The 24,693-nt window shown below is 40.3% G+C and overlaps 1 protein-coding gene across 4 annotated transcripts in view; it reads left to right on the top strand.

The window, feature by feature from the left end:
* Positions 1 to 3,409: 3,409 nt before the first annotated feature.
* Positions 3,410 to 24,693, top strand: part of SEC23IP (SEC23 interacting protein) — a 63,728-nt gene continuing 42,444 nt past the window's right edge. For 3 of the 4 annotated variants that reach the window (XM_070363977.1, XM_070363978.1, XM_070363976.1), the window contains exons 1-11: positions 3,410 to 3,638; positions 8,453 to 8,985; positions 11,131 to 11,353; positions 12,354 to 12,547; positions 15,421 to 15,510; positions 18,684 to 18,804; positions 19,405 to 19,494; positions 20,341 to 20,482; positions 21,895 to 22,103; positions 22,483 to 22,601; positions 22,999 to 23,151. In XM_070363977.1, the coding sequence (XP_070220078.1) occupies positions 3,476 to 3,638; positions 8,453 to 8,985; positions 11,131 to 11,353; positions 12,354 to 12,547; positions 15,421 to 15,510; positions 18,684 to 18,804; positions 19,405 to 19,494; positions 20,341 to 20,482; positions 21,895 to 22,103; positions 22,483 to 22,601; positions 22,999 to 23,151 (2,037 nt within the window). In that variant the 5' untranslated portion in view covers positions 3,410 to 3,475. The remainder of the gene's footprint in view (positions 3,639 to 8,452; positions 8,986 to 11,130; positions 11,354 to 12,353; positions 12,548 to 15,420; positions 15,511 to 18,683; positions 18,805 to 19,404; positions 19,495 to 20,340; positions 20,483 to 21,894; positions 22,104 to 22,482; positions 22,602 to 22,998; positions 23,152 to 24,693) is intronic. The other variant, XM_070363975.1, reaches the window with a different exon arrangement.

Raw genomic sequence — 24,693 nt, 5'->3', positions numbered from 1 at the left:
TCAAATCGTCCCACATTCTCCTCATCCTTACGGGTGTATGCCTAAAAAAACAACAACAACAAATCAAACAAACCTGTTTGTGCTTTCAACAGAGTTTTAGGAAGAAAATGAAGATCCAGCTGCTCAGTCTGACATCTTTACCCAGAAATCACTCCTATTTCTGTTCACTCCGACTGCAATTGCTCTCCTTTGAGTCACCATCATTGCTCAGCTGGCCACTGCAGCAGGCTGCCAACTGTTTTTTCTATGCTCAGGTTTGCTCTTTCCTTATCTATTTTATTACACTGAAGTCAGAGTGAACTTTCTGCAGAACAAATATTATTTCTCCACCCGCCTTTAATCCTTTCTTTCAGTCCCTTTTGTTCTTAACTTGTAAGGACCGTGTATCAGCTGGCCTTGATCTACTTTTCATTCTTATCTCCAGGCTCTCTCCCACTTGTTCACTGGGCTCCAGCCATGCTGTAACCCAGGTTTCTTTTATTACATTCAAATATGACATCTTAAGGCATCCCTACATACTGTAATTTTATCTGTTAGTTGTCTCTTCCCACATCCTCCAACCCCTCTCCTCCAGCTTTTCTGGTTAACTTCTACTCATTCACTTTCAGGTTTCAACTTAAATATGTTTTCTTCAGGAAAGCCTTTCATGTGGCTCCAGACAAGGTAAGCCCTTTGTTGATGGTCTGATTGTTCTAAATACTTGCTATCCCTCCCCCCCCTAGAAAGGTTACAACTCCCTCTCCTGATGGTGTCAATATTCCACATAAGACACTTTTGGAAATTTCACATTATCACTTTCATCACACTTCATTGTTATTGTGTGTTTAGTTGTCTGTCTTTCTGACCAGACTGTAAGCTGCAAGAAGGAAACGTCCTGTGTCTATCTTATGTACCATGGTATCCCCAGGGTTTAGTATACCACCTTGACCACTCACAGTAATGGCAAAGTCCCCTTGACCAAACTCTACCATGGCTACTAACAGCATAAGGCCATGTCCCCAGGATGAACCCTGTCCCCCTTAAAATGCCTGCATGAGAAAGCTCAACAATGCAGGGAGAAGTGACAGTTTCGACCTAAACCAGGTGATAGGCATAGAGGCCCCTGATCCTCCCTTAAGTAGTTACTTTAGACAGTTAGCTACTATAAATCTTCTTTCTGCCCCTTTGAGATATAAAGCTTTTGTCACACAGAACTGTATTCTCAAGGACTTGACAGCCCCTCCCAGCCTCGTGGGTGCCAGCATGCATGCCATGTCACTTAGTCGTGTCTGACTCTTTGCGACCCCATGGACTGTAACCTGCCAGGCTCCTCTGTCCATGGGATTCTTCAGGCAAGAATATTGGAGTGGGTTGCCATGCCAACCTCCAGGGGATCTTTCCCACCCGGGGACCAAACCCACATCTCTTATGCCTTCTGCATTGGCAGGTGGGTTCTTTACCAGTAGTGCTACCTGGGAAGCCTGGTGGGTACCTTGCTTTAACTTGTACCACTGCCTGTCATGAAGATATGAAAAAGTTAATTCCTCCTCCACATAAGTACAAATTAACAAACCTGGGTGGCCTAGTCACATGTACCAGCAACCCATGACACCCTTCAGTGCTTTCCTTAGCTTTTTGTTTTTTTTCTCTTGACAGTAAGCATGCTGCTGCTGCTAAGTCACTTCAGTCGTGTCCGACTCTGTGCGACCCCATAGACAGCAGCCCACCAGGTTCTGCCATCCCTGGGATTCTCAGGCAAGAACACTGGAGTGGGTTGTCATTTCCTTCTCCAATGCATGAAAGTGAAAAGTTAAAGTGAAGTCACTCGGTCATGTCCGACCTTCAGCAACCCCATGGACTGCAGCCTTCCTGGCTCCTCCATCCATGGGATTTTCCAGGCAAGAGTACTGGAGTGGGGTGCCATTGCCTTCTTTGACAGTAAGCATACTAAATAGTTATTAGGTAATAAATGGGTACTATGTTAAAAAGCAGACATTACTTTCCCGACAAAGCTCCATCTAGTCAAAGCTATGGTTTTTCCAATAGTCATGTATGGATGTGAGAGTTGGACCATAAAGAAAGCTGAGCGCCAAAGAATTGATGCTTTTGAACTGTGGTGTTGGAGAAGACTCTTGAGAGTCCCTTGGACTGCAAGGAGATCCAACAAGTCAATCTAAAGGAAATCAGTCCTAAATATTCATTGGAAAGACTGATGCCGAAGCTCCGATATTTTGGCCACCTCTTTTGAAGAACTGACTCATTGGAAAAGACCCTGATGCTGGGAAAGATTGAAGGTGGGAGGAGAAGGGGAGGACAGAGGATGAGATGGTTGGATGGCATCACGGACTCAATGGACATGAGTTTGAGCAAGCTCTGGGAGTTGGTAATGGACAGGGAAGCCTGGCGTGCTGCAGTCCATGGGGTCGCAAAGAGTTGGACATGACTGAGCGACTGAACAGCTGAGGGACATGATAGTTTCGTTATTTCAAAGCTTTCTTTGGGCTTTCTCCTATAGCCTTCTCCTATCCTCCAATAAGTTATTTTTTTCTTTCATAATCTAACTATATGAAAGATAATCATACCCAAATTATCCACAATAAACTAGTCAGATTATTGTGGATGGGTAGAGGTGGACACGACTTAGCCACTAAACCAGCACCACCACTATAGAAAGCTGTTAAAAAGTCACACACCCAAACATCGATTCTCTCTTTTCGCTTTTTGGCTTAAAATCTTCAAAAGTTTTACCATTTCTTTTTTTTTCCCTTCTGGTGAAAACAAAAACCATCCAAACTTTATTCTCCAACAGACAGTAGCAGCAGGTAAAAACTACAGGGGTTTCTCCGCGGATCATGCATTCAGGAGACATTATTAGCTAACAAATGAGAAATCCTCTGGTGTATTTTCTGTAAGTTTTACCATTTCAGTTTCTGGACCAATGACAAGAATTCAGTTCAGTGCAGAAAGTGTGGATGGGTAAGATGCGGATATCTAGTCAGAGCGGGTGAGCTGGTCTATACCTTGGCCACAAATGGCCCACACACCTCTAGTCCTCCCTTGGTCTGCTGCTAGCAATATGTTTACCTACACGTGCAGGCTTTCGCACTTCCTCAAAATCTTACCTAGTTAAACGCTCCTGTGGGTACTTTATGGAAGCACAGAGCGCCGCCCGCAACCCGAGACTTGCAGTGTCGATTCGTACTTTTATTTACAAACATTAGCACCCCGTCTCCCACGCTCCAGCCCCAGTCTGTCCGGCCCCGCCCGGGCAGTGGCCGACGTTGTCACTTGCTAGGACCCGGGCGCGAGGCCGCCGCCGCCATGTTACTTTCTGGCGGCCCCGTTGGAGAAGGCAAAGGGAAGCTGAGCGGCCGCCCGGAGTTCCGGCCCTTGTGCGCAAGTGCGGAAGTGTGTTGGCCCCGACTGCGCTCAAGTTTCCGGCCGGTGTTTCCGCACCGGCCGCCCGTAGACGTGTAACGGACGGTGGGCCGCAGCCATGGCCGAGAGGAAACCTAACGGTGGCGGTGGCGCCGTCTCGGCCTCCTCGTCGGGCACTAACTTACTTTTCTCCTCCTCGGCCACGGAGTTCAGCTTCAACGTGCCCTTTATCCCAGTCACCCAAGCCGCCGCTGCCTCGGCCTCCCTGCTCTTGCCCGGAGGTAGTAAGGAGATGGAGATCCGGGTGGGCAAGTGTGGGCGGGGGGCGTGAGGTGAAGGGTCGGACAAGAGGTTTTCCTTTGCCTGGATCAGACCCTCTGCTACCTTGTCAGGGCAGTTAGTGGCCAGATTTGAGTAGCTTCGGGACTTTGGGGTCTTGGGGGCGGGGGCCAAGCTCTTCGTCAAAGGGACTGTTCAAGTGCTGGCCACTCCTGCACTGGCATTCCTCACGTTTTTGTTAAACATTTCCTGGTGAGCCAGGTGCTTGCAAGGAAGGTAAAATAAATTATTACCGCCTCTCCTCGGATACAGTAGACTATCTCTTAGGGTAGGCTCGTAATACTTGCAAAGCAGAGGTATAGAACACAGTCATCTTTCAAGGCCGTGCCTCATTTTCTGTTAGAAGCTCTTGCTTGTTCTCTTAGGTACCCACTCCTATGTTCATCTTAGCACTTTGTACGTATCTTTATTAGTGTGTGCGGAGCTTGCGTTTTCATGATTATGCGGCATAACCCAGAGCTGGTGTTAGGAGCACCGACTGTATTCCAACCCTAGCCCTGGCAGTAACTTGCTGTGTGATCTCAGGCATGTTACTTCACCCCTCTGTGCTTCGTTTTCCATACATGCACAGCCTCCCAGGGCTGTCATGAGAATTGAATTGATTTTTGTGAAGCACTGAATATAGCGTCTGGCACATTATGTTGCATAAACGTTTGTAAAGTAAGCGTGTCTGCCTGTTTGGACTGTGAGCTGTGTGAAGTTTGCAGCTATGACTTATTTACCTTTTTATTTCTAGGATCTTGTTTAGTGCCCAGCACATAGCTCCTCAGGAAATGGTGAATATTTTTCTCTTGAATAATTTGTTCTTATTTGGAGGACCAAGGAAAGTTTCATGGAGAGGTGAAAAAAGGCGAAGCGGAGCAGTACACGATGGTTCTTCTTCTCTGGTGTCATGTTTCTTCTTGGTGCTTACCTCCTGACGTGTCCACATCTTTTGTTTATCTTGTTGCACTAGCATGTAAGCTCCATGAGAGAGCAGGAGCTTATACCTAGAACACATCTTGATGTGCTGTAGGCACATTTTTATTTCTATAGAAACGTGAATGAATGAAGGGGTGGGAGTTCGGAGTATGTTTGTCTTGTTTTGATAGTGTGGCTGAAAGGTTCCACGTTGCCATTTTTGGTGGAGGACCAGCGTGGCTGGAGCAGAATGCTTTTGGAGGTTGCAGGCTGTAACCAAATGAATACGGCTGTACGTGGGGCTCTCTTACCATCCTCTGCTTCACAAATGTTTGGTTCATGCCTATGTTCCTTTATAATATTTTGTTTGTGTCTGTCACTGTCAATAAATGGTTAACATCTTCATTGTCAAGTATAGGGTAACTTACCTGTCTTGAAAGCTATTGTTTCTTGGAGATGGTTTATTTTTTAATCAGAAAATTAGTTTTAGAACTAAAATTCTTTCACAAGTATTTTTCTACCTTTAACAAAGATTTGATCATTAGAAGTCCATTCAGTGAATTTCCAGAGACAAAAGGAGAACCGATGGCATTGGAAGCAGCGATGAATTAGTGTCAGTGAAAGAGGCATACAGGACGCAGTTTCATTCACTCAGCAAACCTGGACTGAGCAGCTTGTTTGCCAGGCCCTGTTCCCGGTGTCAGAGAGACAGAGAGGAGCAGATAGCATTGTCCCCGGTGACTGCACACTTTTACACACTGTGCCCAGCTGTGTAAGTGGTTGTGGTCCAGGTTTGTGATGGCTAAAAAGAGGGATTGATGGGCTGCTGTGAGAGCCGTGGCTGTCAGGCTGGCTGACCAGGGAGCAGACATCCCTTAGATCTTTAGAACTTTACAGAGGGGGTGATTCTTAAGCTGAGTGTTGAAGGATACATAGGAATTAGGAAGTCTGGGGAGACAGGCATTTGTAAAAGTCTGGAGGTGTGAGAGAAACCTGCAGATTTGGTGGGATTTTGAGGTACGTGCTCACATTCTCTCGCCCCCTCTTTCCTTCTTGGCCAGTCCTCCTGCCTCCCACCCCGCCACTCCCCCAGGTCCATGTGACTAGAGTGAATGCAGGGGAGTGGCTCAAGTGGTTAGTGGGGGAACCAGGTCATGAAGGGCCTCATACAGCACGTTAAGGAGTTCATAGTACATCCTGTGTGGTGTGCGGGTGCCCTTAAAGGGTTCTAAACAGGGCAGTGACATTAGAGATATGTTTAGTCTTTCTGAGATTGCACCAGAGTAAAGCTGACTGTAGCAGAAGTGTCCAGTCTGGACGCCACTGTGAGTCAGGCAGGAGCGAGTGGCACTCTAGCCCTGGTCAGCCAGGTGTAGGTGAAGAGCAGGAAACAGAAGTAAGAGATTTTTACACCGTCAAATTATTGGGACCTTTCATGCATTGGAGAAGGAAATGGCAACCCACTCCAGTATTCTTGCCTAGAGAATCCCAGGGGCGGGGGAGCCTGGTGGGCTGCTGTCTATGGGGTCGAACAGAGTCTGACACGACTGAAGCAACTTAGCAGCAGCAGCAGCAGTGACTCACTGAGGGCCAGACTGTCCAGTGTACAGGCTCTTTATCTGTTCAGTTTCAGCTCCAAGGTACAGCTCCACCTGGCATATAATAGATACTGTGTACTTACTTCTTTAATTGAAGATCTAAATGATTAAATGGAAAAGAGGGAGGAGTCTCAGGAGGTTTCTGGTTTTCATGTCTGGATGGATGTTGGTAGACATCCATTGAGGTAGTGAGATTGTAAAAGGAGCACATGAAGGGGGACCGTTAAGATGATGGTCGAGGTTTACTAAGCTTGAGATGTATGTGTCTGAACCTGCCAAAAGTACTGAGGAGGCAGTTGGGAAATAGGTTCTGGGGCACATACGATCAGTCTCAGTTTGGGACAGAGTTGGGAGTGTCACAAGTATACAGGCGCTTATTAAAGATATGGTCTTGATGCCAAAGGTGTCCACATGTAATTAGAAAGTGCCCCTGTGAGCTTGTTGAGATCAGTATTTTGTTTGTAAAGGATGGTAATCAGAGAAAAGTTTGTTGTATCAGATTGATCCCAAGTTGCTTTATAGGATGAAGGACACAGAGGTTTTCCCCCTGCTTTCAGATGTTGAGAGATGAACTGAAGTCTGAGTCCAGGTGAGGTTCATGGGAATGGAGAGAGAGGATAGGAACCGGAAATGTTATCAGAGAAGTAGAATGATAAAAGCAGAAAGGGAGCCTTGCTCAGGAAATGATATTTTAATTACAAAGAAACAGTTCAGAGGGGTATTTTGAATAGTGGAGTATCTCAGTTAAATTGATGTGTGAAATATAACTGGGAGCAGCCTAACAGCTGAAGGCCACGTTCAGCAGCAGAGGTCAAGAAGGAGCTCTGAGCTTGAAAGGTCACACTTTGGCAGGTTTCAGGGACAGGGACCACAGCCTGCCTGTGTGTTGGGAAGCGGTCCACCATTCTGATCTGCTCTGTGCCTCCAGTGGTGGGAGATTAGAGAGATTTGAAGAAAAGGGGTTGAGATGGGAGAAAGAAAAGATTAGGAAGAGAAAGGTGATGTTCCAAGCTAAGGACTCATAAGTTTCTAAGGAAAACTAGACGACTTTTTAGGCCTTGTAGAAGGAAAATCAGAGAAGGCAATGGCACCCCACTCCAGTACTCTTGCCTGGAAAATCCCATGGATGGAGGAGCCTGGTAGGCTGCAGTCCGTGGGGTTGCTAGGAGTTGGACACGACTGAGCAACTTCACTTTCACTTTTCACTTTCATGCATTGGAGAAGGAAATGGCAACCCACTCCAGTATTCTTGGCTGGAGAATCCCAGGGACAGAGGAGCCTAGTGGGCTGCCGTCTGTGGGGTCACACAGAGTCGGACACAACTGAAGCGACGTAGCAGCAGCAGCAGAAGGAAAATATTATTTTACAACTTGGTAGCGAAAGAGAGAATAAAATAATACAGTTTGGTGCCAAAATACCAACAGTGAAGATCATGTTTGGCAAAGGGAAGTGAGGAGACCTTCCCTTTGTTAGAAATGACTTTTTTTTTATACTGATTGTCATTCTAATGATGATTACCTGGTTGTGATACTGTGTGGTTTTAGGGATGGTAGTGAATGGTTGACCTACTTTGCCTCGAGAATGCCAGCGCCTCATGTTCACTTGTATAATGAGTGCTTTGTAGGTAAGAGCCCTGACACACCTTTTCTTGTCAACAGAGTTAATATCTGTACTTTAGCTTCTTGTTGTTACTGTATAAATAAAGTTCTGTGTATTTGGGTAGTGGAATAATGTTTGAATTGTTTCTTACTAGGAAAAAAAATCGTTCAAAATAACATCTAAAAGTAGTAGGTACAAATTTTGTTTGCATTTTTTGAAAAATTCTCTTGTATACAAATGTGGGCTTCCCTGGTGGCTCAGATGGTAAAGAATCTGCAGGAATGCAGGAAACCAGGGTTATATACAAATATGTCTACATAATTTATACATATTTACCAAATAAATAGTATGTAACTATATTTATTTTAAAAGTATGGAAAGGTATGTATCAACATATTAACAGCATTAACAGTGATTGTCTCTGGGAGGTGAGCTTACCAATGAGTGCAAGGTTTCCCTCCTTTTGTTGTTTCTTACTGGTATTTTCTAGTTTTTCATTTCAAAGAAAAAAGAAAAACAAGTTTTTCATTATTGTCTTTAAGGCAGAAATGTAAGTTTGAACAACAAAATAAGAGGTATAATTGCTAGACCTGCCATATAGAATCTAGTCCAGAGTGACATCATCCCTTTAAACCATGTGCCCTCCTGTTCCCTTGCAGAGGATTCCACCGATGTGGGTGAGGAGGACAGCTTCCTTGGGCAGACTTCTGCTCACACATCTACCCCACAGACATTTAGTTACTTCTCTCAGGTATCAAGCAGTAGTGATCCTTTTGGGAATATTGGACAGTCCCTGTTAACAACTGCAGCAGCATCAGCTGGACAATCAGCCTACTCCAAGCCCCCAACGTCTCTGCCTTTTACAACTGGATCCCAAGATGTGTCGAATGCATTTTCATCATCCATTTCGAAGGCGCAATATGGTGCTCCACCTGCTTCACAAATCGGAATAAATCCTTACCCGCCTTCTCAGCCTAGTAATCTCCCTCCTTCGAATTTTGGGAGCCCACCACAAGGAACGCCCCAACAAGGATACAATCCGTATCGCCACACGGCTGTAAGCAGCAGGGCTAATCCTTACATTGCACCACCGCAGCTGCAGCAGTGCCAGACACCAGCTCATCCTTCCCATCCTCCGCCCTCCACACCCCCTGTTCAGATGTACCAGGTGCCTCCAGGATCTTTGCCGCCGGTATGAAGACATACTTTATATCTTTATATCATTCACTGTAATTCTAATCCCTCTCATTTTTACCTGTGCTTTGATGACAAATTATTTTCAGATGGTTTTTTTTTTTCTGTAAGCTATATGTTTTGAAGTAAACAATCTTTTAAAAGTAGGTCATTGAATGGTTCATGTTTTAGGTTATATTTTGTATTTATGGAAGTAGTAATTTATTTCAATGCATTAACCGTATGCCAGTATTACCAGATTTAATATAAGATAGCAATAACAAATGTCATCTGGAGATATGTGAGAGTCGAAGGAACTATTATCAGCTTCTCTTTTTTTAATTATACTGCCTGATCAAAACGCTTAATTACTGGGACTAAAATTGATTACTCCAATAATTTATTTACATTTATAAAGTTTGAATCTAGACAGACTATCTCAGACAGATGATGGAATAACTTTTGCCTTGGGTAAATTTTATGAAATTCCTTTATGCTTCCCCCCCCTCCCCGCCCCTAATTTTTCAGCTGACTTCCAAAGGGAAGTGAACTGAATCAGAAAAAGGGAAATGATTGAAAAAAAGAGTCAAGAACCCAGTGTGGCAGGGATAATGGTACTGTAGTCAGTGGCAATAGAGAATGGGCTCCATTTTACCAACTAATCTAAATCATACCAGTATACAAATTCTTGGTAACGGTGGATTTCAGCAGATTGGTAGCATGTAATGTAAGTTAGTATACTTGTTTGCGGATGAAACTTTGAAGAGTTCTGATTAAAAATGTTTAAATAATTTTAAGTAAACCGTTGCAAGAATAAAAAATAGGACAAAGAACACCCCAGTGCTCTAACCCAGGTTCCCTGTCATGAACATTTGTTCTCTCCTTCGTGAACATGCACACTGACACGTGTGGGGGCATCCTCTCCTCCCTCGTTCCTTTCTCACGCTGTGTATGTGCAGTTTTGGGGGGAAACATTTGAAGATCAATTACATACATTATAGGGCTTCCCTGGTGGCTCAGCTGGGGAAGAATCCACCTGCAATGCAGGAGACCTGGGTTTGATCCCTGGGTTGGGAAGATCCCCTGGAGAAGGGAGAGGCTACCCACTCCAGTATTCTGGCGTGGAGAATTCCATGGACTGTGTAGTCCATCGGGTCGCAAAGAGTTGTATACAGCTGAGCGACTTTCACTTACATACATTATGATTCTTTACTCCTAGATACTTTAGTGTGTATTAATATTTCCTAAGAATAAGAATATTCTTTTGCTTGACCACAGTAATCAACCTCAGTAAATGGAATATTTTGAAATCATTTTTTAATAAAAAATTGTATTCTGTTTTTAAAAGTATTTTTACTGCACAGAACTTGAGAAATGACTAATAGCCAAATGAGTAAAAATTGCCACGAGAAAACCTTGTTTTTAGTTTTTATGTCTTTCTTATCTTTTTTCTTGATAAACATAATTTTTCCTCGACAAGCATTATGTATCTTTACTTACATAAACTATGTCAAGATAGTTTAGATGTTAAGATTTTTTTCTAAAACATTTTTAATCTTTCTAGAGAATTCTAGTATATGAGTAAAAGATGATTTATTTAATCAGGTTTCTGGTAGGTCTTTGGATTGTATCCAGTGATTGTTATAAATAATCTTTTGGTATTCGTTCTTGTGGGTGAATTTTTACAGTTATGTCTTTAGGATGAATTCTTAGAAATGGAATAGGTAGGTCAAGGAATATGCATTATATTTTATTTTATTTTTGGCCATGCCTCATGGCTTGTGGGATCTTGGTTCCCGAACCAGGGATGACCCCAGACCCTTAGCAGTGAAAGCAGCAAGTTCTAACCACTGGACTGCCACAGAATTCTCGAGCATTATGCGTGTGTTAAAGATGGAATAAATGACAGGAGGTGTACTGCTGGATTGATTCTATAAAGGTATTAGTTTACTTTGCCATCAGTGTGAGAAAGCCCTGTTCACTTTCCAGCTGGCATGGGGTTTTGTTATATTTTTAAAAAAATTTAATTGCTCTGGAGCTTAGTTATTAAATAGCTGTCTAGAGAAATATTAAGAATAATTATTACTAATGTCAGTTTGGGTCTGCATCATACACAGAATTGTTCCTTTGGACTGACTGGTGGTCCTGTCTTTTATACCCCCAGATCCCTCCTCCAGCGCAGGCAGGGTTGCCCCCTCCAATCCAGCAGCAGGCACCTGCCAGACCTGCAGGACCCCCTTTGCAAGCGCCACCTCCTTTTCTACTTCAAAACCAGTATGAACCTGTCCAGCCCCACTGGTTTTACTGCAAGGAGATAGAATACAAACAACTATGGATGCCTTTCAGTGTTTTTGACTCTTTGAATCTTGAAGAAATCTATAATTCAGGTAAGTGTGGGTCCTGTATCATTTGTATCTGATTTGAGGAAGAGTGGAATGAAGAGTAAGTATCCATGGCCTCCTTTTTATGAATGTCATTTTCTTTAATCCTGTAGACCTCACCAGCCTCTGTACCTTAAGGTGATGATACTTTTAATAATACACTTGTATTATTAAGTTCTGGGTTATGTGAGTAAGGTATTTGAAGACATGTTTTAGTAATTTTTTTGTTTAAAGGTATTTTAAATCCAAGAACTAAAGTAGTTCGTATAATCCAGGTGTCAGTTTTCTTATTTCCTTTATTTGTTTGTAGCTAGAGGGCAATGCAGGAGACCTGGGTTCAATCCCTGGGTTGGGAAGATCTCCTGGAGAAGGGAAAGGCTACCTACTCCAGTATTTTTGGCCTGGAGAATTCCATGGACTGTATAGCCCATGGGGTCACAAAGAGCTGGACATGACTGAGTGACTTTCACTTTCACTTCATAGGGCATTTATAAAGCATTTTCTATGGAACTCTTGTTCCTTCAGATAAGAGTTTTAAAAATGCTATAACTACATCCATCTCTCTCTCTCTCTTTTTTTTTTTTTTCCTGGAGCAAGAACATCCATCTCTTGAGGCGATGTACAGGAGTAAGTTAAGACTCTGAGAAGTTTCACTATAGAAATAGGTTTTTTTGTTTATCCTGAAGGTATTTCATCTTAGGACTTAAAAATAACCTATTCTTTAGAAGTATGTTCATGGAGCATTTTCTGCTTTGATACATAGAGAAAAAGCCTACCAGTTATTGGAATTATTTCATGATGCTTTTATATTTTACTCTGGTTATTTCTTCTCCACTTAAAAGAGTCATCATTTTGAGCAGCACAGATTAATCTTAAAATTCTGTTTTTGAATAGAAATGAGCTTTGTTCTTTGTCTTTAATGTTAGACGAGTCACCATATTCATTATTTATTACTTTTAAGTCTACCTTGTAACTGTTCAGTTAAAATGTGGACTTTGTTTTCCAGTCCAGCCAGACCCTGAGAGTGTGGTCCTTGGCACTGATGGAGGGCGCTACGACGTCTACCTCTATGACCGGATGCGGAAAGCCGTGTACTGGGAAGAGGAGCCAGCCGAAGTGAGACGCTGTACTTGGTTCTACAAAGGTGACACAGACAGCAGATTTATTCCCTATACAGAGGAGTTCAGTGAAAAGCTAGAGGTACGTGGGCTTTATTCTTTTATGCCTTTCTTTAAAACACATAGACTCTGTATACATTGGAGCCTCATGTAACACCTCTCACAGTGGAGCGGACTTTATTTACAGGACACCTCATCTTGATCCTATTCACAAAGAAGACTACTTTTTAAGTAATGTCATCTTTTTTGAAGTGCTAATTGTGGTCTTGGTGTCTGAAGATAGAATGTAGTTCAGGGGAACATTACAGATTTAATATAATAAGATATTGTATCAAACCTTCAAAAGAACTTAGGCTGCTGGGATCTGCTGTACTAATACATGCCAAGCATATGGATGTTTTTCAAATTAATATTCAGTAAAAGGGTTTATGAAAATAAACATAAGAATAGGAATAGATGTTGTCAGACTTTTTAACCATTGTAAAACTGGTGGTTAATGTTGCTTTACATAATAGTGTTAATTTATTGTTGTTAAAATTTTCTTAATAATTGAGTATTTAAATATTTGAAATGTTAATTTATCTGCATACATGGGCATGATAAAGGACAGAAATGAAAAAGCCCTAACAGAAGCAGAAGAGATTATGAAGAGGTGGCAGGAACATAGAGAAGAACTGTACAAGAAAGATCTTAATGACCTGGATAACCACTATGGTGTGTTTACTCACCTAGAGCCAGACATCCTGTAGTGTGAAGTCAAGTGGGCTTCAGGTAGCATTAGAAGTATAATTGACAGGCAAGGAACTATATATATTTATGATACATATATGTTTCAAAAAGTTTGGGCATATCCATACACCTGTGAAACCACCACCACAAACAAGTTAGTAAACCTGTCTGTTGTCCCTTTTTGTCTTTTCATACTGTTCATGGGGATCTCCTGGCAAGAGTACTGGAATGGGTTGCTATTCCCTCCTCCGGTGGGCCATGTTTTGTCAGAACTCTTCACTCTGACTTATCTGTCTTGGGTGACCCTGCATGGCATGCCTCACTGAATTATGCAAGCCCCTTTCCCAGGACAGGGCTGTGATCTGTGAAGGGGGTCTTTTAAGAAGAGGTGGCAAGAATACACAGAAGAACTGTACAAAAAAGGTCTGATGACCTGGATAACCATGATGGTGTGGTCACTTACCTAGAGCCGGACATCCTGGAGTGTGAAGTCACGTGGGCCTTAGGAAGCATTACTATGAACAAGGCTAGTGGAGGTGATGGAATTTCAGCTGAGTTATTTCAAATCCAAAAAGGTAATGCTGTTTAAATGCTGTATCAAATATGTTAGCAAATTTGAAAAACTGATCAGTGGCCACAAGACTGGAAAATGTCACTCCAATCCCAAAGAAGGACAATGCCAAAGAATGCTCAAACTGCCATACAGTTGCTCTCATTTTACATGCTAGTGAGGTTGTGCTTAAAATCCTTCAAGCCAGGCTTCAGTAGTATGTGAACCGAGAACTTCCAGATGTACAGGCTGGATTTAGAAAAGGCAGAGGAACCAGAGATCAAATTGCCAACATTTGTTGGATCATGGAGAAAGCAAGGGAATTCTAGTAAAACATCTGCTTCTGCTTTGTTGACTCAGCTAAAGCATTTGACTGTGTGGATCACAGCAAACTGGAAAATCTTAAAGAAATGAGAATATCAGACCACCCTACCTGTCTCCTAAGAAACCTGTATTTGGGTTAAGAAGCGATAGTTAGAACCAGATATAGAACAGTGGACTGGTTCAGAATACACAACAAGGCTGTGTATTGTCACCCTGCTTATTTAACTTATAAACAGAGTACATTATGCACAATGCTGGGCTAGATGAAGCACAGACTGGAATCAAGATTGCTGGGAGAAACATCAACAACCTCAGATATACAGATGATACCACTTTAATGGCAGCAGAAAGTGAAGAAGAAATAGAGAGTCTCTTGAAGAGGGTGAAAGAGGAGAGTGAAAAACCTGGCTTAAAACTCAGCATTCAACAAACTAAGATGATGGCATCTGGTCCTATCACTTCACAGCAAATAGAAGAGGAAAAAGTGGAAGCAGTGGCAGATTTTATTTTCTTGGGCTCCAAAATCACTGTGGGTGGTGACTGCAGCCGTGAAATTAAAATACTGTTGCTCCTTGGAAGGAAAGCTATGACAAATCTAGGCAGTGTCTTAAAAAGCAGAGACATCACTTTGCCGACAAAGGTCTGTCTGGGCAAAGCTATGATTTTTCTAGTAGTCATATATGAATGTGAGAGTTGGACCATAAAGAAGGCTGAGCACTGAAGACTTGATGCTTTCAAATTGTGATGCTGGAGAAGACTCTTTTTTTTTTTTTTTTTGGAGAAGACTCTTGAGAGTCCCTTGGACAGCAAGGAGATCAAACCAGTCAATCCTAAAGGAAAACAACCCTGAGTATTCATTGGAAAGACTGATTCTGAAGCTTCAGTACTTTGGCCATGTGATATGAAGGGCTGACACATTGGAAACAATCCTGATGCTGGGAAAGATTGAAGGCAGAAGGAGAAGGGGAGGCAGAGGATGGGATGGTTTGATAGCATCACTGACTCATGAGCAAATTCAGGAGATGGTGAAGGACAGGGCATCCTGTTGTGCTGCCGTCTGTAGGGCTGCAAAGAGTCAGATTAGCAACTGAACAACAACAACAAAGAAATTAGTAGACAACTCTAAGCTTTGGTTTTCACCTCTGTGTAATGGGAATAATGTTATTTAGGGCTGATTAAAAGCAGTTGATCAAATGAGGTACCATATGTAAAATGTTAAGTTTGGTAACCACTTAATAAATGAGATCTGCCATTATTATTTTTATTACTATCATTGTTAATCATTTTCTTCCACACTTCTCTTAATGTGACGCAGATTTATCTTACTGGATTGTGTATTGTTTCCATTGTAGGCTGAATATAAGAAAGCTGTAACCACAAATCAGTGGCACCGAAGATTAGAGTTTCCAAGTGGAGAGACGATTGTTATGCACAATCCAAAGGTAGTGATATTGTTTAAGATATTAAAATGTTTAGGTTTTAAAAAATTATTTTGCTGAATGTGTTTGATAAGTGTTCATTTTTATTCTGCAGTAGGGAATATTTATAATAAGTGCATTGCATGGATGATAGAAAAATAAATGAAATTTAAATTTCTCTCACTAAGTTTCTGTTTATGGTAGCACATTAGCTAAAGCTTAGTATGCATCATTGAAATTAAGCTTGACAAGTTTTTGTACTTGACCCAAGGTCAGCAGACTTTTCTGTGAAGGGTCTGAGAGTAAATATTTAAGGCTTTGTAGGCCATGTAGTCCGGAGAAGGCAATGGCATCCCACTCCAGTACTCTTGCCTGGAAAATCCCATGGATGGAGGAGCCTGGAATGCTGCAGTCCATGGGGTCGCTGAGGGTCGGACATGACTGAGCGACTTCACTTTCACTTTTCACTTTCATGCACTGGAGAAGGAAATGGCTACCCACTCCAGTGTTCTTGCCTGGAGAATCCCAGGGACGGGGGAGCCTGGTGGGCTGCCGTCCATTGGGTTGCATAGAGTCGGACACGACTGAAGTGACTTAGCAGCAGCAGCAGGCAGCCATGTAGTCTCTGAAAGTGTATTGGTATTTAGGCAGTATGTAAACCAACAGGCATGGCTATTTTCAATAAAACAAACAATATTTCAATTAAAACAATATTTCAGTGTTTTCATTTGCTTATAAAGATGAGTGGGAGGCCAGGTTTGACCTGCAGCAATAGTTTGCCTACCTTACCCTTGAGAGTAGTTTGTTTCAACCTTTACAGTAAAAATACATTCTTCCTCTTTTTATTTATATTGTCTCCAGGAACCTTGCTTGTTTCTTTAAAGATACCGGGTGTGGTGTTCAAATTCTTCCATTTACCATCCTTAATCTAAGCTCCAGGTCTCTCACCTGCAACAGTGAGAGGTGTTTTTAGATAGGGTCTATTTTAGGGTCATATTTTAGATGAAGTGAGGTGGTTTGTGCAAGAGCATCTAGCACGGTGCATATGTCATTTCTCAGGACATAGGCTGTTTATTACAGAAAAATGTAAAAGAAAAAAATAATCTGTGTCTGACCACCTCTATAGTCCTTACTGATACATTGAAATAAGTAAATAAAAACACCCATAGCCCATCAAAATTTAAAGTGTTGAAGGGTATTAAATGAAAAATAAAAGCCTTTTACTTCTACATTCCCCTAGTTTTGCCTCTTAATGGTAACCATGCTTACTCTCTTTAAATTTTTTTTTTTAACTCTTGTTTTTATGCAACACACAGAACTTTGCATACCGTCTTACATGCATTCATTTTTTTGGGGGGAGTGAGAGACTGATGTTAAACTATCATTTTACTTTTTTAATTGAAGTATAGTTGATCTATACAATATATTAATTTCAGGTGTACAGCATTGCGACTCAGTAATTGTATAGATTATTATACTCCATTGCAAGTTATTACAAGATAGTGTCTGTAATTCCTTGTGCTGTGCAATATATCCTTATAGCTTATCTATTTTATATACAGTAGATTGTGTCTCTTAATCCCCTACCTCTATCTTGCGTTACTCCTTTCCCTCTCCCTAGTTGTTAAACTGCTTTGCTTTTTTTGTTTTTTTTTAATCTATGAGTCTTTCTGTTTTTCTATATACATGAATTTGTTTTATTTTTTAGAGTCCACAGATAAGTATTTGTTTTGTATTTATCTTTTCTGACTTAATTTCACTACACGTGTTTTCTAGGTCCATCCATGTTGCTGTAGATGGAAGAATTTCATTCTTTTTTTATGGCTAATATTCCATTGTATGTGTGTATTTCTCTATATCTGTGTGTCTGTCCAACATCTTCTTTATCCACTTGTCTGTTGATGGACACTTGGATTGCCTCCATATCTTAGCTGGTGTGATTAGAACTGTTGTGACCTTTTAAGTTTTTTGGTTTAAGTTTATTACTAGGTATTTTATTTTCGAAGAGATTTTAAGCAGAATTTTTTCTTTTACTTCCTCTTTTAGTTCATTATTAGTGTATAGAAAAGCAACAGGGTTCTGTATATTAATTCTTGTATTCTGCCACTTTACTGAATTCATATATCAGTTCTAGTAGTTTTTGGTGGAGACTTTAGGATTTTCTGTATACAGTGTCATGTCATGTGCAAATAGTGACAGTTTTACTTCTTTCTTTTCAGTTTGGACGCCTTTTGTTTCTTTTTCTAATCTGATTGCTGTGGCCAGACTTCCAATACTATGTTCAATAGAGTGGGCATCTTTGTCTTGTTTCTAGTTTGGAGGAAATACTGTCAGCTTTTCACCACTGAGTATGATATTAGTGGTGGGTTTTTTCATAAATGGCCTTTGTTATGTTGAGATACGTTCTCTCTGTACCAACTTTGATGAGAGTTTTGTCAGGAATGGGTGTTGAATTTTGGTTGTTATTTCTCCTTTTTCATTTCTTATTTTGTTTAGTTGTGTCCTCTTCTTGGTAAACCTGCTCAACGGTTCATCAGTTTTGTTCTTTTTTCAAAAAATCAGCTCTTGGTTTCATTGCTCTTTCTTATTGTTTATTTTAGTCTCTGTTTTATTTATTTCCTCTCTCATCTTAATTAGTTCTTTCCTTCTGCTAACTTTGGACTTCATTTTTTCTTCTTTTTCTGATTCCTTTAGATGGTAGATTAGGTTGTTTGAGATTTTTCCATATGACACTGGGCTAAATTTAATACAGTTGGTTTAACAGAATAGTGTATGTCTTCCTGAAAAGTGGTAGGTAAGTCCGTTTTTGACATTGAAATTGAATTTGCACTTTGTTATTTAGAGGAGTTTGTGTTTATAAAACAAAGATTCCTCTACTGCAGGTGACTTTTCTTTAATTTCTTACATGTAAACCTGGAAGTTTGTTATATTTTTAAATCAAGACAAACTACTTCTCATTTAGTTGTATTATTTTTCAACACAAGCATTGGAAATAATGGTATTGACTTGCTTAATCTTAATGGTTACTGAACACCAGCAAGACTGCTAGAAAACTGATTTTGGAGGAGCAGTGTAAGTACTTGATTTATAAGCTATACTATAAAGTAGTTTATCGTGTACGGAAATAAATCATTTAATTTATAGTGGAAATGGATTTGGTAGTGAGCTCTGTCATAATCCTTCTCTGTATCTTGAAGGTTATTGTTCAGTTCCAGCCTTCCTCAGTGCCTGATGAATGGGGGACCACGCAAGATGGACAGACAAGGCCTAGGGTTGTAAAGCGCGGAATTGATGATAACCTGGATGAAATTCCTGATGGTGTGTATAATTTGTTTAGGATCAAGATCATTTTTAAACTTTTCTACTTTAAAATGATGAGAAAAGCAAACAGCTATTAGGATTACCTGCCATATTTGAATTAAATAATGAATGAAATGAAACAATCTGAATGATTATTCAGATTAAATAATCTGAATCAATCTACAATCTAAATGAAATAATCAGTAAAATAGTGGATTTAGCTTGAAAATGTTCATTATAGTGTGTATAAATTTAACAAAGAGAAGGATTTTGGGAAAAGATTGTAAATTTTATATTGGCAGGTTGCTTCTCCACGTGGGGCTTAGTGCCCTGGGCAGTTCTGGAGAAATGACAAGGTTAATGGAGCCCCTAGAGGTACAAAACCGATGGTTGTCATTGGCTCATAGCTTCTCCAGTGAGCTGCTTTCTCCACTCCTTGGTCTCGTTCACTGATTTATGCCAGGATGGACTTTGAGCTCTGTTCATCTAATTTTGGCAAGTTTGTGATGACAAAAGGGATATTGAATATTGCTACTCGTTTAATAAAACCTAAACCAGTCTCCAGCTTGTGTATGTTTGTATGTATGGATGTGTGCATGTCTTGTCTGTCTTTTGCAGGAGAAATGCCTCAGGTTGACCATTTGGTGTTCATGGTACATGGCATTGGACCTGTGTGTGACTTGCGCTTTAGAAGCATTATTGAATGTGGTAAGTGTTCATGAAATGATTTGAAAACTATTAGAAGAACTTTAAGCCTTTATTTTAAAGTGTTTCCAGCTGTGTACTGTTAGCTGATGTACTGTCAGGAGAGATTGAACTGAACACTGGGCAATACTAATTTGTACTTGTTTTGCTCTTATGACATTTGTAACTCATAAAATCCTAGACTGTGAAGAATGAGCAGGGATCTTGGAAATAATTTAGCCCTTCTGACAGCCTCTGCCTGAACACTTTTCAGCTATTAGGAGCACCTACATGTTGAACTGATTTTTGGTGGATTAGTTGTGAGAAGTTGTTTAAAGGAACTATGAATTTGTCTGTTTTACATAAATAAAAAGCTATGAATTTTCTTTTTTTATTTGTAGTAATAGTTCATATTTATTGAATCCTTGGTATGTGCCAAGTATCTTACATGTTTTGTATCATTTAACCCTCATAATAACCTTTTGAGGTATAGGTGCTGTTACTATCATCTTTACTGTTAGGTAAGGAACTGAGGCCCAGAGTGTGAGTTAACCTCTCCTGTGTCTCAGTCTGGGAGGTTCTGGAGCAGGTCAGTTTGATTCCTGAGTCTACCCACAGTGCATTTCTGCCTGCCAGTAGTGGTAGTTGAGCTAATATTTTTCAGTCATTTATCTATTTCTGTAAAATAATGTAAGAACTTCTTAAAGATTGTTTTTTTTTTCTTCTCTGAACTAAATTTTGTCATTTTTTTCCTTTGAAAAGTTAGTGTTACAAAAAATTCTGGTATAATTGAGGTGATTGCTGACTGCTTACCAAGGTAGGAAAATTTAATCCAGTACATTTGTCTTCCCTGATTTTTTTTTCTTTAAGTGGATGATTTTAGGGTGGTTTCTCTAAAATTGCTGCAGACACACTTCAAGAAATCTTTAGATGATCGGAAAGTAAGCAGAGTGGAGTTCCTTCCAGTTCACTGGCACAGTTCCTTGGGTGGAGATGCCACAGGTGTTGACAGGTTTGTGGATTTTGATAACTTGGTTTTCAGATTAGTCAAACTTAGACTCAGATTTTAAACTGTCATATAAAGTAGTTTATTATGACTTCAACAAGTACATTAAAAAGCTTTGATTATATATTTGCTCTTATGCATTATTAAATACTGTTAGGTTTATATGCTACTTTGTATGTGTGCATGCCTGATTGTGTATGTATGTGGTGTGTATATTTCTATTGTAAATATTTAAGAGAATCTAAGAAACTTAAACTGGTTTAAAAATACTTACCTATAGTGGTTTTTTCCTTGTATAGTGGCTCAGACATGGGGCTGTCCTGTACATTGTAGCATGTTGAACGGTACCCTTGGCTTCTATCCTCCAGATAAGAGTAACACAACCTAACCTCTAATTTAATAACCAAAAATGTCTCTAGTCACTGCCAGATGTGCCCTGGTGGCAGAGTTGCCCCTAGTTGAGAACCACTGGTTTAGATGATTGTTTCTCAGTGGAGACTCTTCTGGCAGGACAGTTGTCATGAAAGACTGTTGTGTGTATTGTAGGCCATTTAATATCCTTAGTCTAAATGCCACTAACTGCCAGCAGCACTTACCAGGCACTGTGACAACTAAAAAGGCCTCCACTCAATTTTGATTGCTTCCAGTTGGGAACCACAGATTTAGGAAGTATTTCTTCTAGGGACACAGAGCTGATAACATACTTGGATTTTAGTGAACGTCATGATGTTTCAGGGCACGTGTGTTAATAAAACCAACCTATGAACATTTTATCATGTAAGGCCCTGTACAGAGGATGAGCTGGTTGGACAGTATCACCGACTCCATGGACATGAGTTTGAGTAAACTCTGGGAGTTAGTGATGGACAGGGAGGCCTGGCATGCTGTAGTCCATGAGTCGCAAAGAGCTGGACACGACTGAGCGACTGAACTGAGCTGAGGCCCTGTTACAGGGCTGTTTTCTTTCTCTGGGTGTTCCTGAAGTATGCTGTGCTGTGTCCTGAAATATGACCATCTCAAATCAGGAAAGATTTTCATTCCCTTAAACTCCTTTCTTAGTTTCTTGCCACATTCTCTGTTGTCTTTTGCCACCTACAATTTTTGTCAGGTATCCTGATTTCCAGTAAATTGGAAGAAAAAGGTAGGCTTTCCTCTTTAAAAACGAAGTAAAGATCTTTGTTTTGGCCTTATTTTATATGATAACTTTAGAGAATCCACAAATTCACAGGATAGTTATAGGCACAAGTTGATAATGTTTTTGGTTTATCTTGATTTATTGACAATAACTCTGACTGAAATCCACTCATAATTAGTCTGTGAGTTTTTTTTTCTCAGTGTATTTTCAGAATTCAAAATAAAAACTTTTATAAACTCATATTTAAGGTGGTTACTAAGTATACTTTTTTCTTTCCAAACAGGAATATTAAGAAAATCACTTTACCAAGTATTGGTCGGTTTCGTCACTTTACCAACGAGACCTTGCTAGACATTTTATTTTACAACAGCCCCACCTACTGTCAGATGATTGTGGAGAAAGTGGGGTTGGAGATAAACCGTCTGTATGCACTCTTCATGAGTCGGAACCCAGACTTCAAAGGCGGGGTCTCCGTTGCTGGTCACAGCTTAGGTGAACCTTTTAAATTTCCACATTTAAAGTACAATTTTTGTTGAGTCATCACTGTTTTCATTGTGGGTGACATGGTTCGTAAGAGATCTAGAATTATAGATTTTCAATTTTATAAAGGGTAGAAGTGAATGCTTTGAGTTTACATTCTGCCTTTTGCTATTCACCTTTCCTGTTGCCTAGGAATGCTTTATATTTTAATTTATTCTGCTATTTGGTAAAGCAAGAATATTGATTATCACATCTTGATTAGCATCTAACTTTACGTGACTTCCGCTTGGGACTTTGAACAAAAAGAGTAGGAGAATTTAATTAATGTTATAGAAGCACCTAGTACATTATGAAACAAAAAAGCAAAATGCTTCTTCTTTTTTTTTTAAAGGCTCTTTAATATTGTTTGACATCCTGTCTAATCAAAAAGATTTGAGCTTATCAAAGTCTCCTGTGCCTTTTGCTGTTGCTAATGGAGTTGTGAAGCAACCACATTTTCAGGAAAAGCAGGTATGGCCCACTAACATCTAGATTTAGAGTTTGAGCCAAAGAGCTTTTCAAAATCTGAACTGATTTTATGTAGTAAAACTCCTTGAGGTTTACAACTTTGATGGAACCACAGAGCTCGTTTGAGTTTTTCTCACTTGTCTTCCTTATGGATTATACATTTAAATGTGATAGAATGTTTATGGTTTGTTTGAAAAATGTGAAGTAAATTATTGTAGAAAATGAGGGCATACAAATTTAGTAATTTTAGTAATTTTCTGAATATTCAAACTTGGAATAACAAACTGCCCAGAATTAGGATTTATGTATGGGACAGAATTAAGATTTTTCCATAGATCAGAAGATATTTTATGGGAGTTTTTCTGAACTTTGTAATATTCTCCCAACTTTTTTTTAAAAGATACCTGAAGAGCCAAAGCTGACGTTGGATGAGTCTTGTGACCTTGATGTTGAAAATGAAGAAGTCCTGACTTTGCAAGAAACTCTGGAAGCACTTAGTCTCTCTGAATATGTTAGCACTTTTGAAAAGGAAAAGATTGATATGGAATCTCTGGTACTGATGATAGTTTGATTCATTTTTATCTGAAACTGTTTTTCCTTTGTATGAGATGGAAAATTATTAAGGTTTAACCTAACCTTTTACATCACTGGAGAAGGAAATGGCAACCCACTTCAGTATTCTTGCCTGGAGAATCCCATGGATGGAGGAGCTTGGTGGGCTACAGTCCACGGGTCACAAAGAATCGGACACGACTGAACGACTTCACTTTACATCACAGTGAAAGCAGAGACTTAAATGTTTAAAAAATTGAAAAAATCAGGAGAACTTTAAAAAAATAATAATCTGGGAAGACTTTTCTAAGTAAAGCAAAACCCACAAGCCATGAGGAAGAAAAAAAATTGTGTAGTAGGGGATGCCATAAACAATATCTAAAGGCCAATGATAGGTTAAGAAGACAATTTGGAGCACACCTTATAGACAAAGCATTTATTTCCTTATTATTCAAAGTTGCTACAAATTAACTACATGAAAACCATCAACACAATAGGAAAATAGGCAAAGGATATGAACAGATGTATATGGAAAATAAAATAAGCAACGTCTTATCAAGAAACTCAAGAAAAATATGAATTAAAAGTACAATGAGATTTTTTTTATCCTGTCAGTTTGGCAAGAATATTAAGAGTTTGATGTTCATACACTGTGTGGCCGGGATAACGGGAAATAGGTACTGATACATACTGGAGTAAGAGCATAAATTGGTACAACCTCTGTGGAGGGCAGTCCACCAATATCTTTGATTATTTTTAAAGAATTTATTTATTTGGCTGCACCAGGTTTAGTTGCAGTATGTGGGATCTTGTTCCCTGACCAGGGATCAAACCCGGGCACCCTGCATTGGGAGCATGGAGTTTCAGCCACTAGGCCACCAGGGAAGTCCTGTCTTTTAAAATACAAAGAATGCATGCACTTACCCCAGCAATTTCACTGCGAAGGGTATTTCCTATGAAAAAATACTCACATGGGAGTACGTCCAAGGATACTCACTGTAGCACTATTTGTGATAGCAGCACCTTAGGAACACCTGTGTCCGCTAGTAGGGCGCCAGTGAAATCATTTATGGTGTATGCACACAGTGGTGAACCCAGCTGTTGAGTGAACGAGGCAGTGCCAGAGGGATTGGTGTGGAATGATCTCTAAGGTTTGTTATGTGAAAAGACCAAAATTCAGACCTGTTTGTGTATAGGTTTGTTGTTCAGTCACTAAGTCATGTCCTACTCTTTGTGATTCCTTGGACTGTAGCGCACCAGGCTTCCCTGTCCTACACTATCTCCCAGAGTTGCTCAAATTCATGTCCATTGAGTTGGTGATGCGTAAAAGTCACACACATGGAAAAACATGGGATGCTGTGTATACATAAGAGATCTCTGGATGGAGAGGAAGTTGCCTGCAGTATCTGCTCAGAGGACTGGGTGGTTCGGGTGGGTGGAGGGAGACGACTTCATTTTACACTTGACATAACTTCTGACCATACAACCGTGTGTGTATTTTCTGTTAAAAATTAAGAGAATGATTTAGATGTGGAGGCTGAAG

Source organism: Bos mutus, chromosome 26, assembly GCF_027580195.1.
Source record: "Bos mutus isolate GX-2022 chromosome 26, NWIPB_WYAK_1.1, whole genome shotgun sequence".
Lineage (NCBI taxonomy): Eukaryota > Metazoa > Chordata > Mammalia > Artiodactyla > Bovidae > Bos > Bos mutus.
The sequence above is the reverse complement of the archived record's forward strand: the minus strand, read 5'-3'. Positions and strand labels throughout refer to the sequence as shown.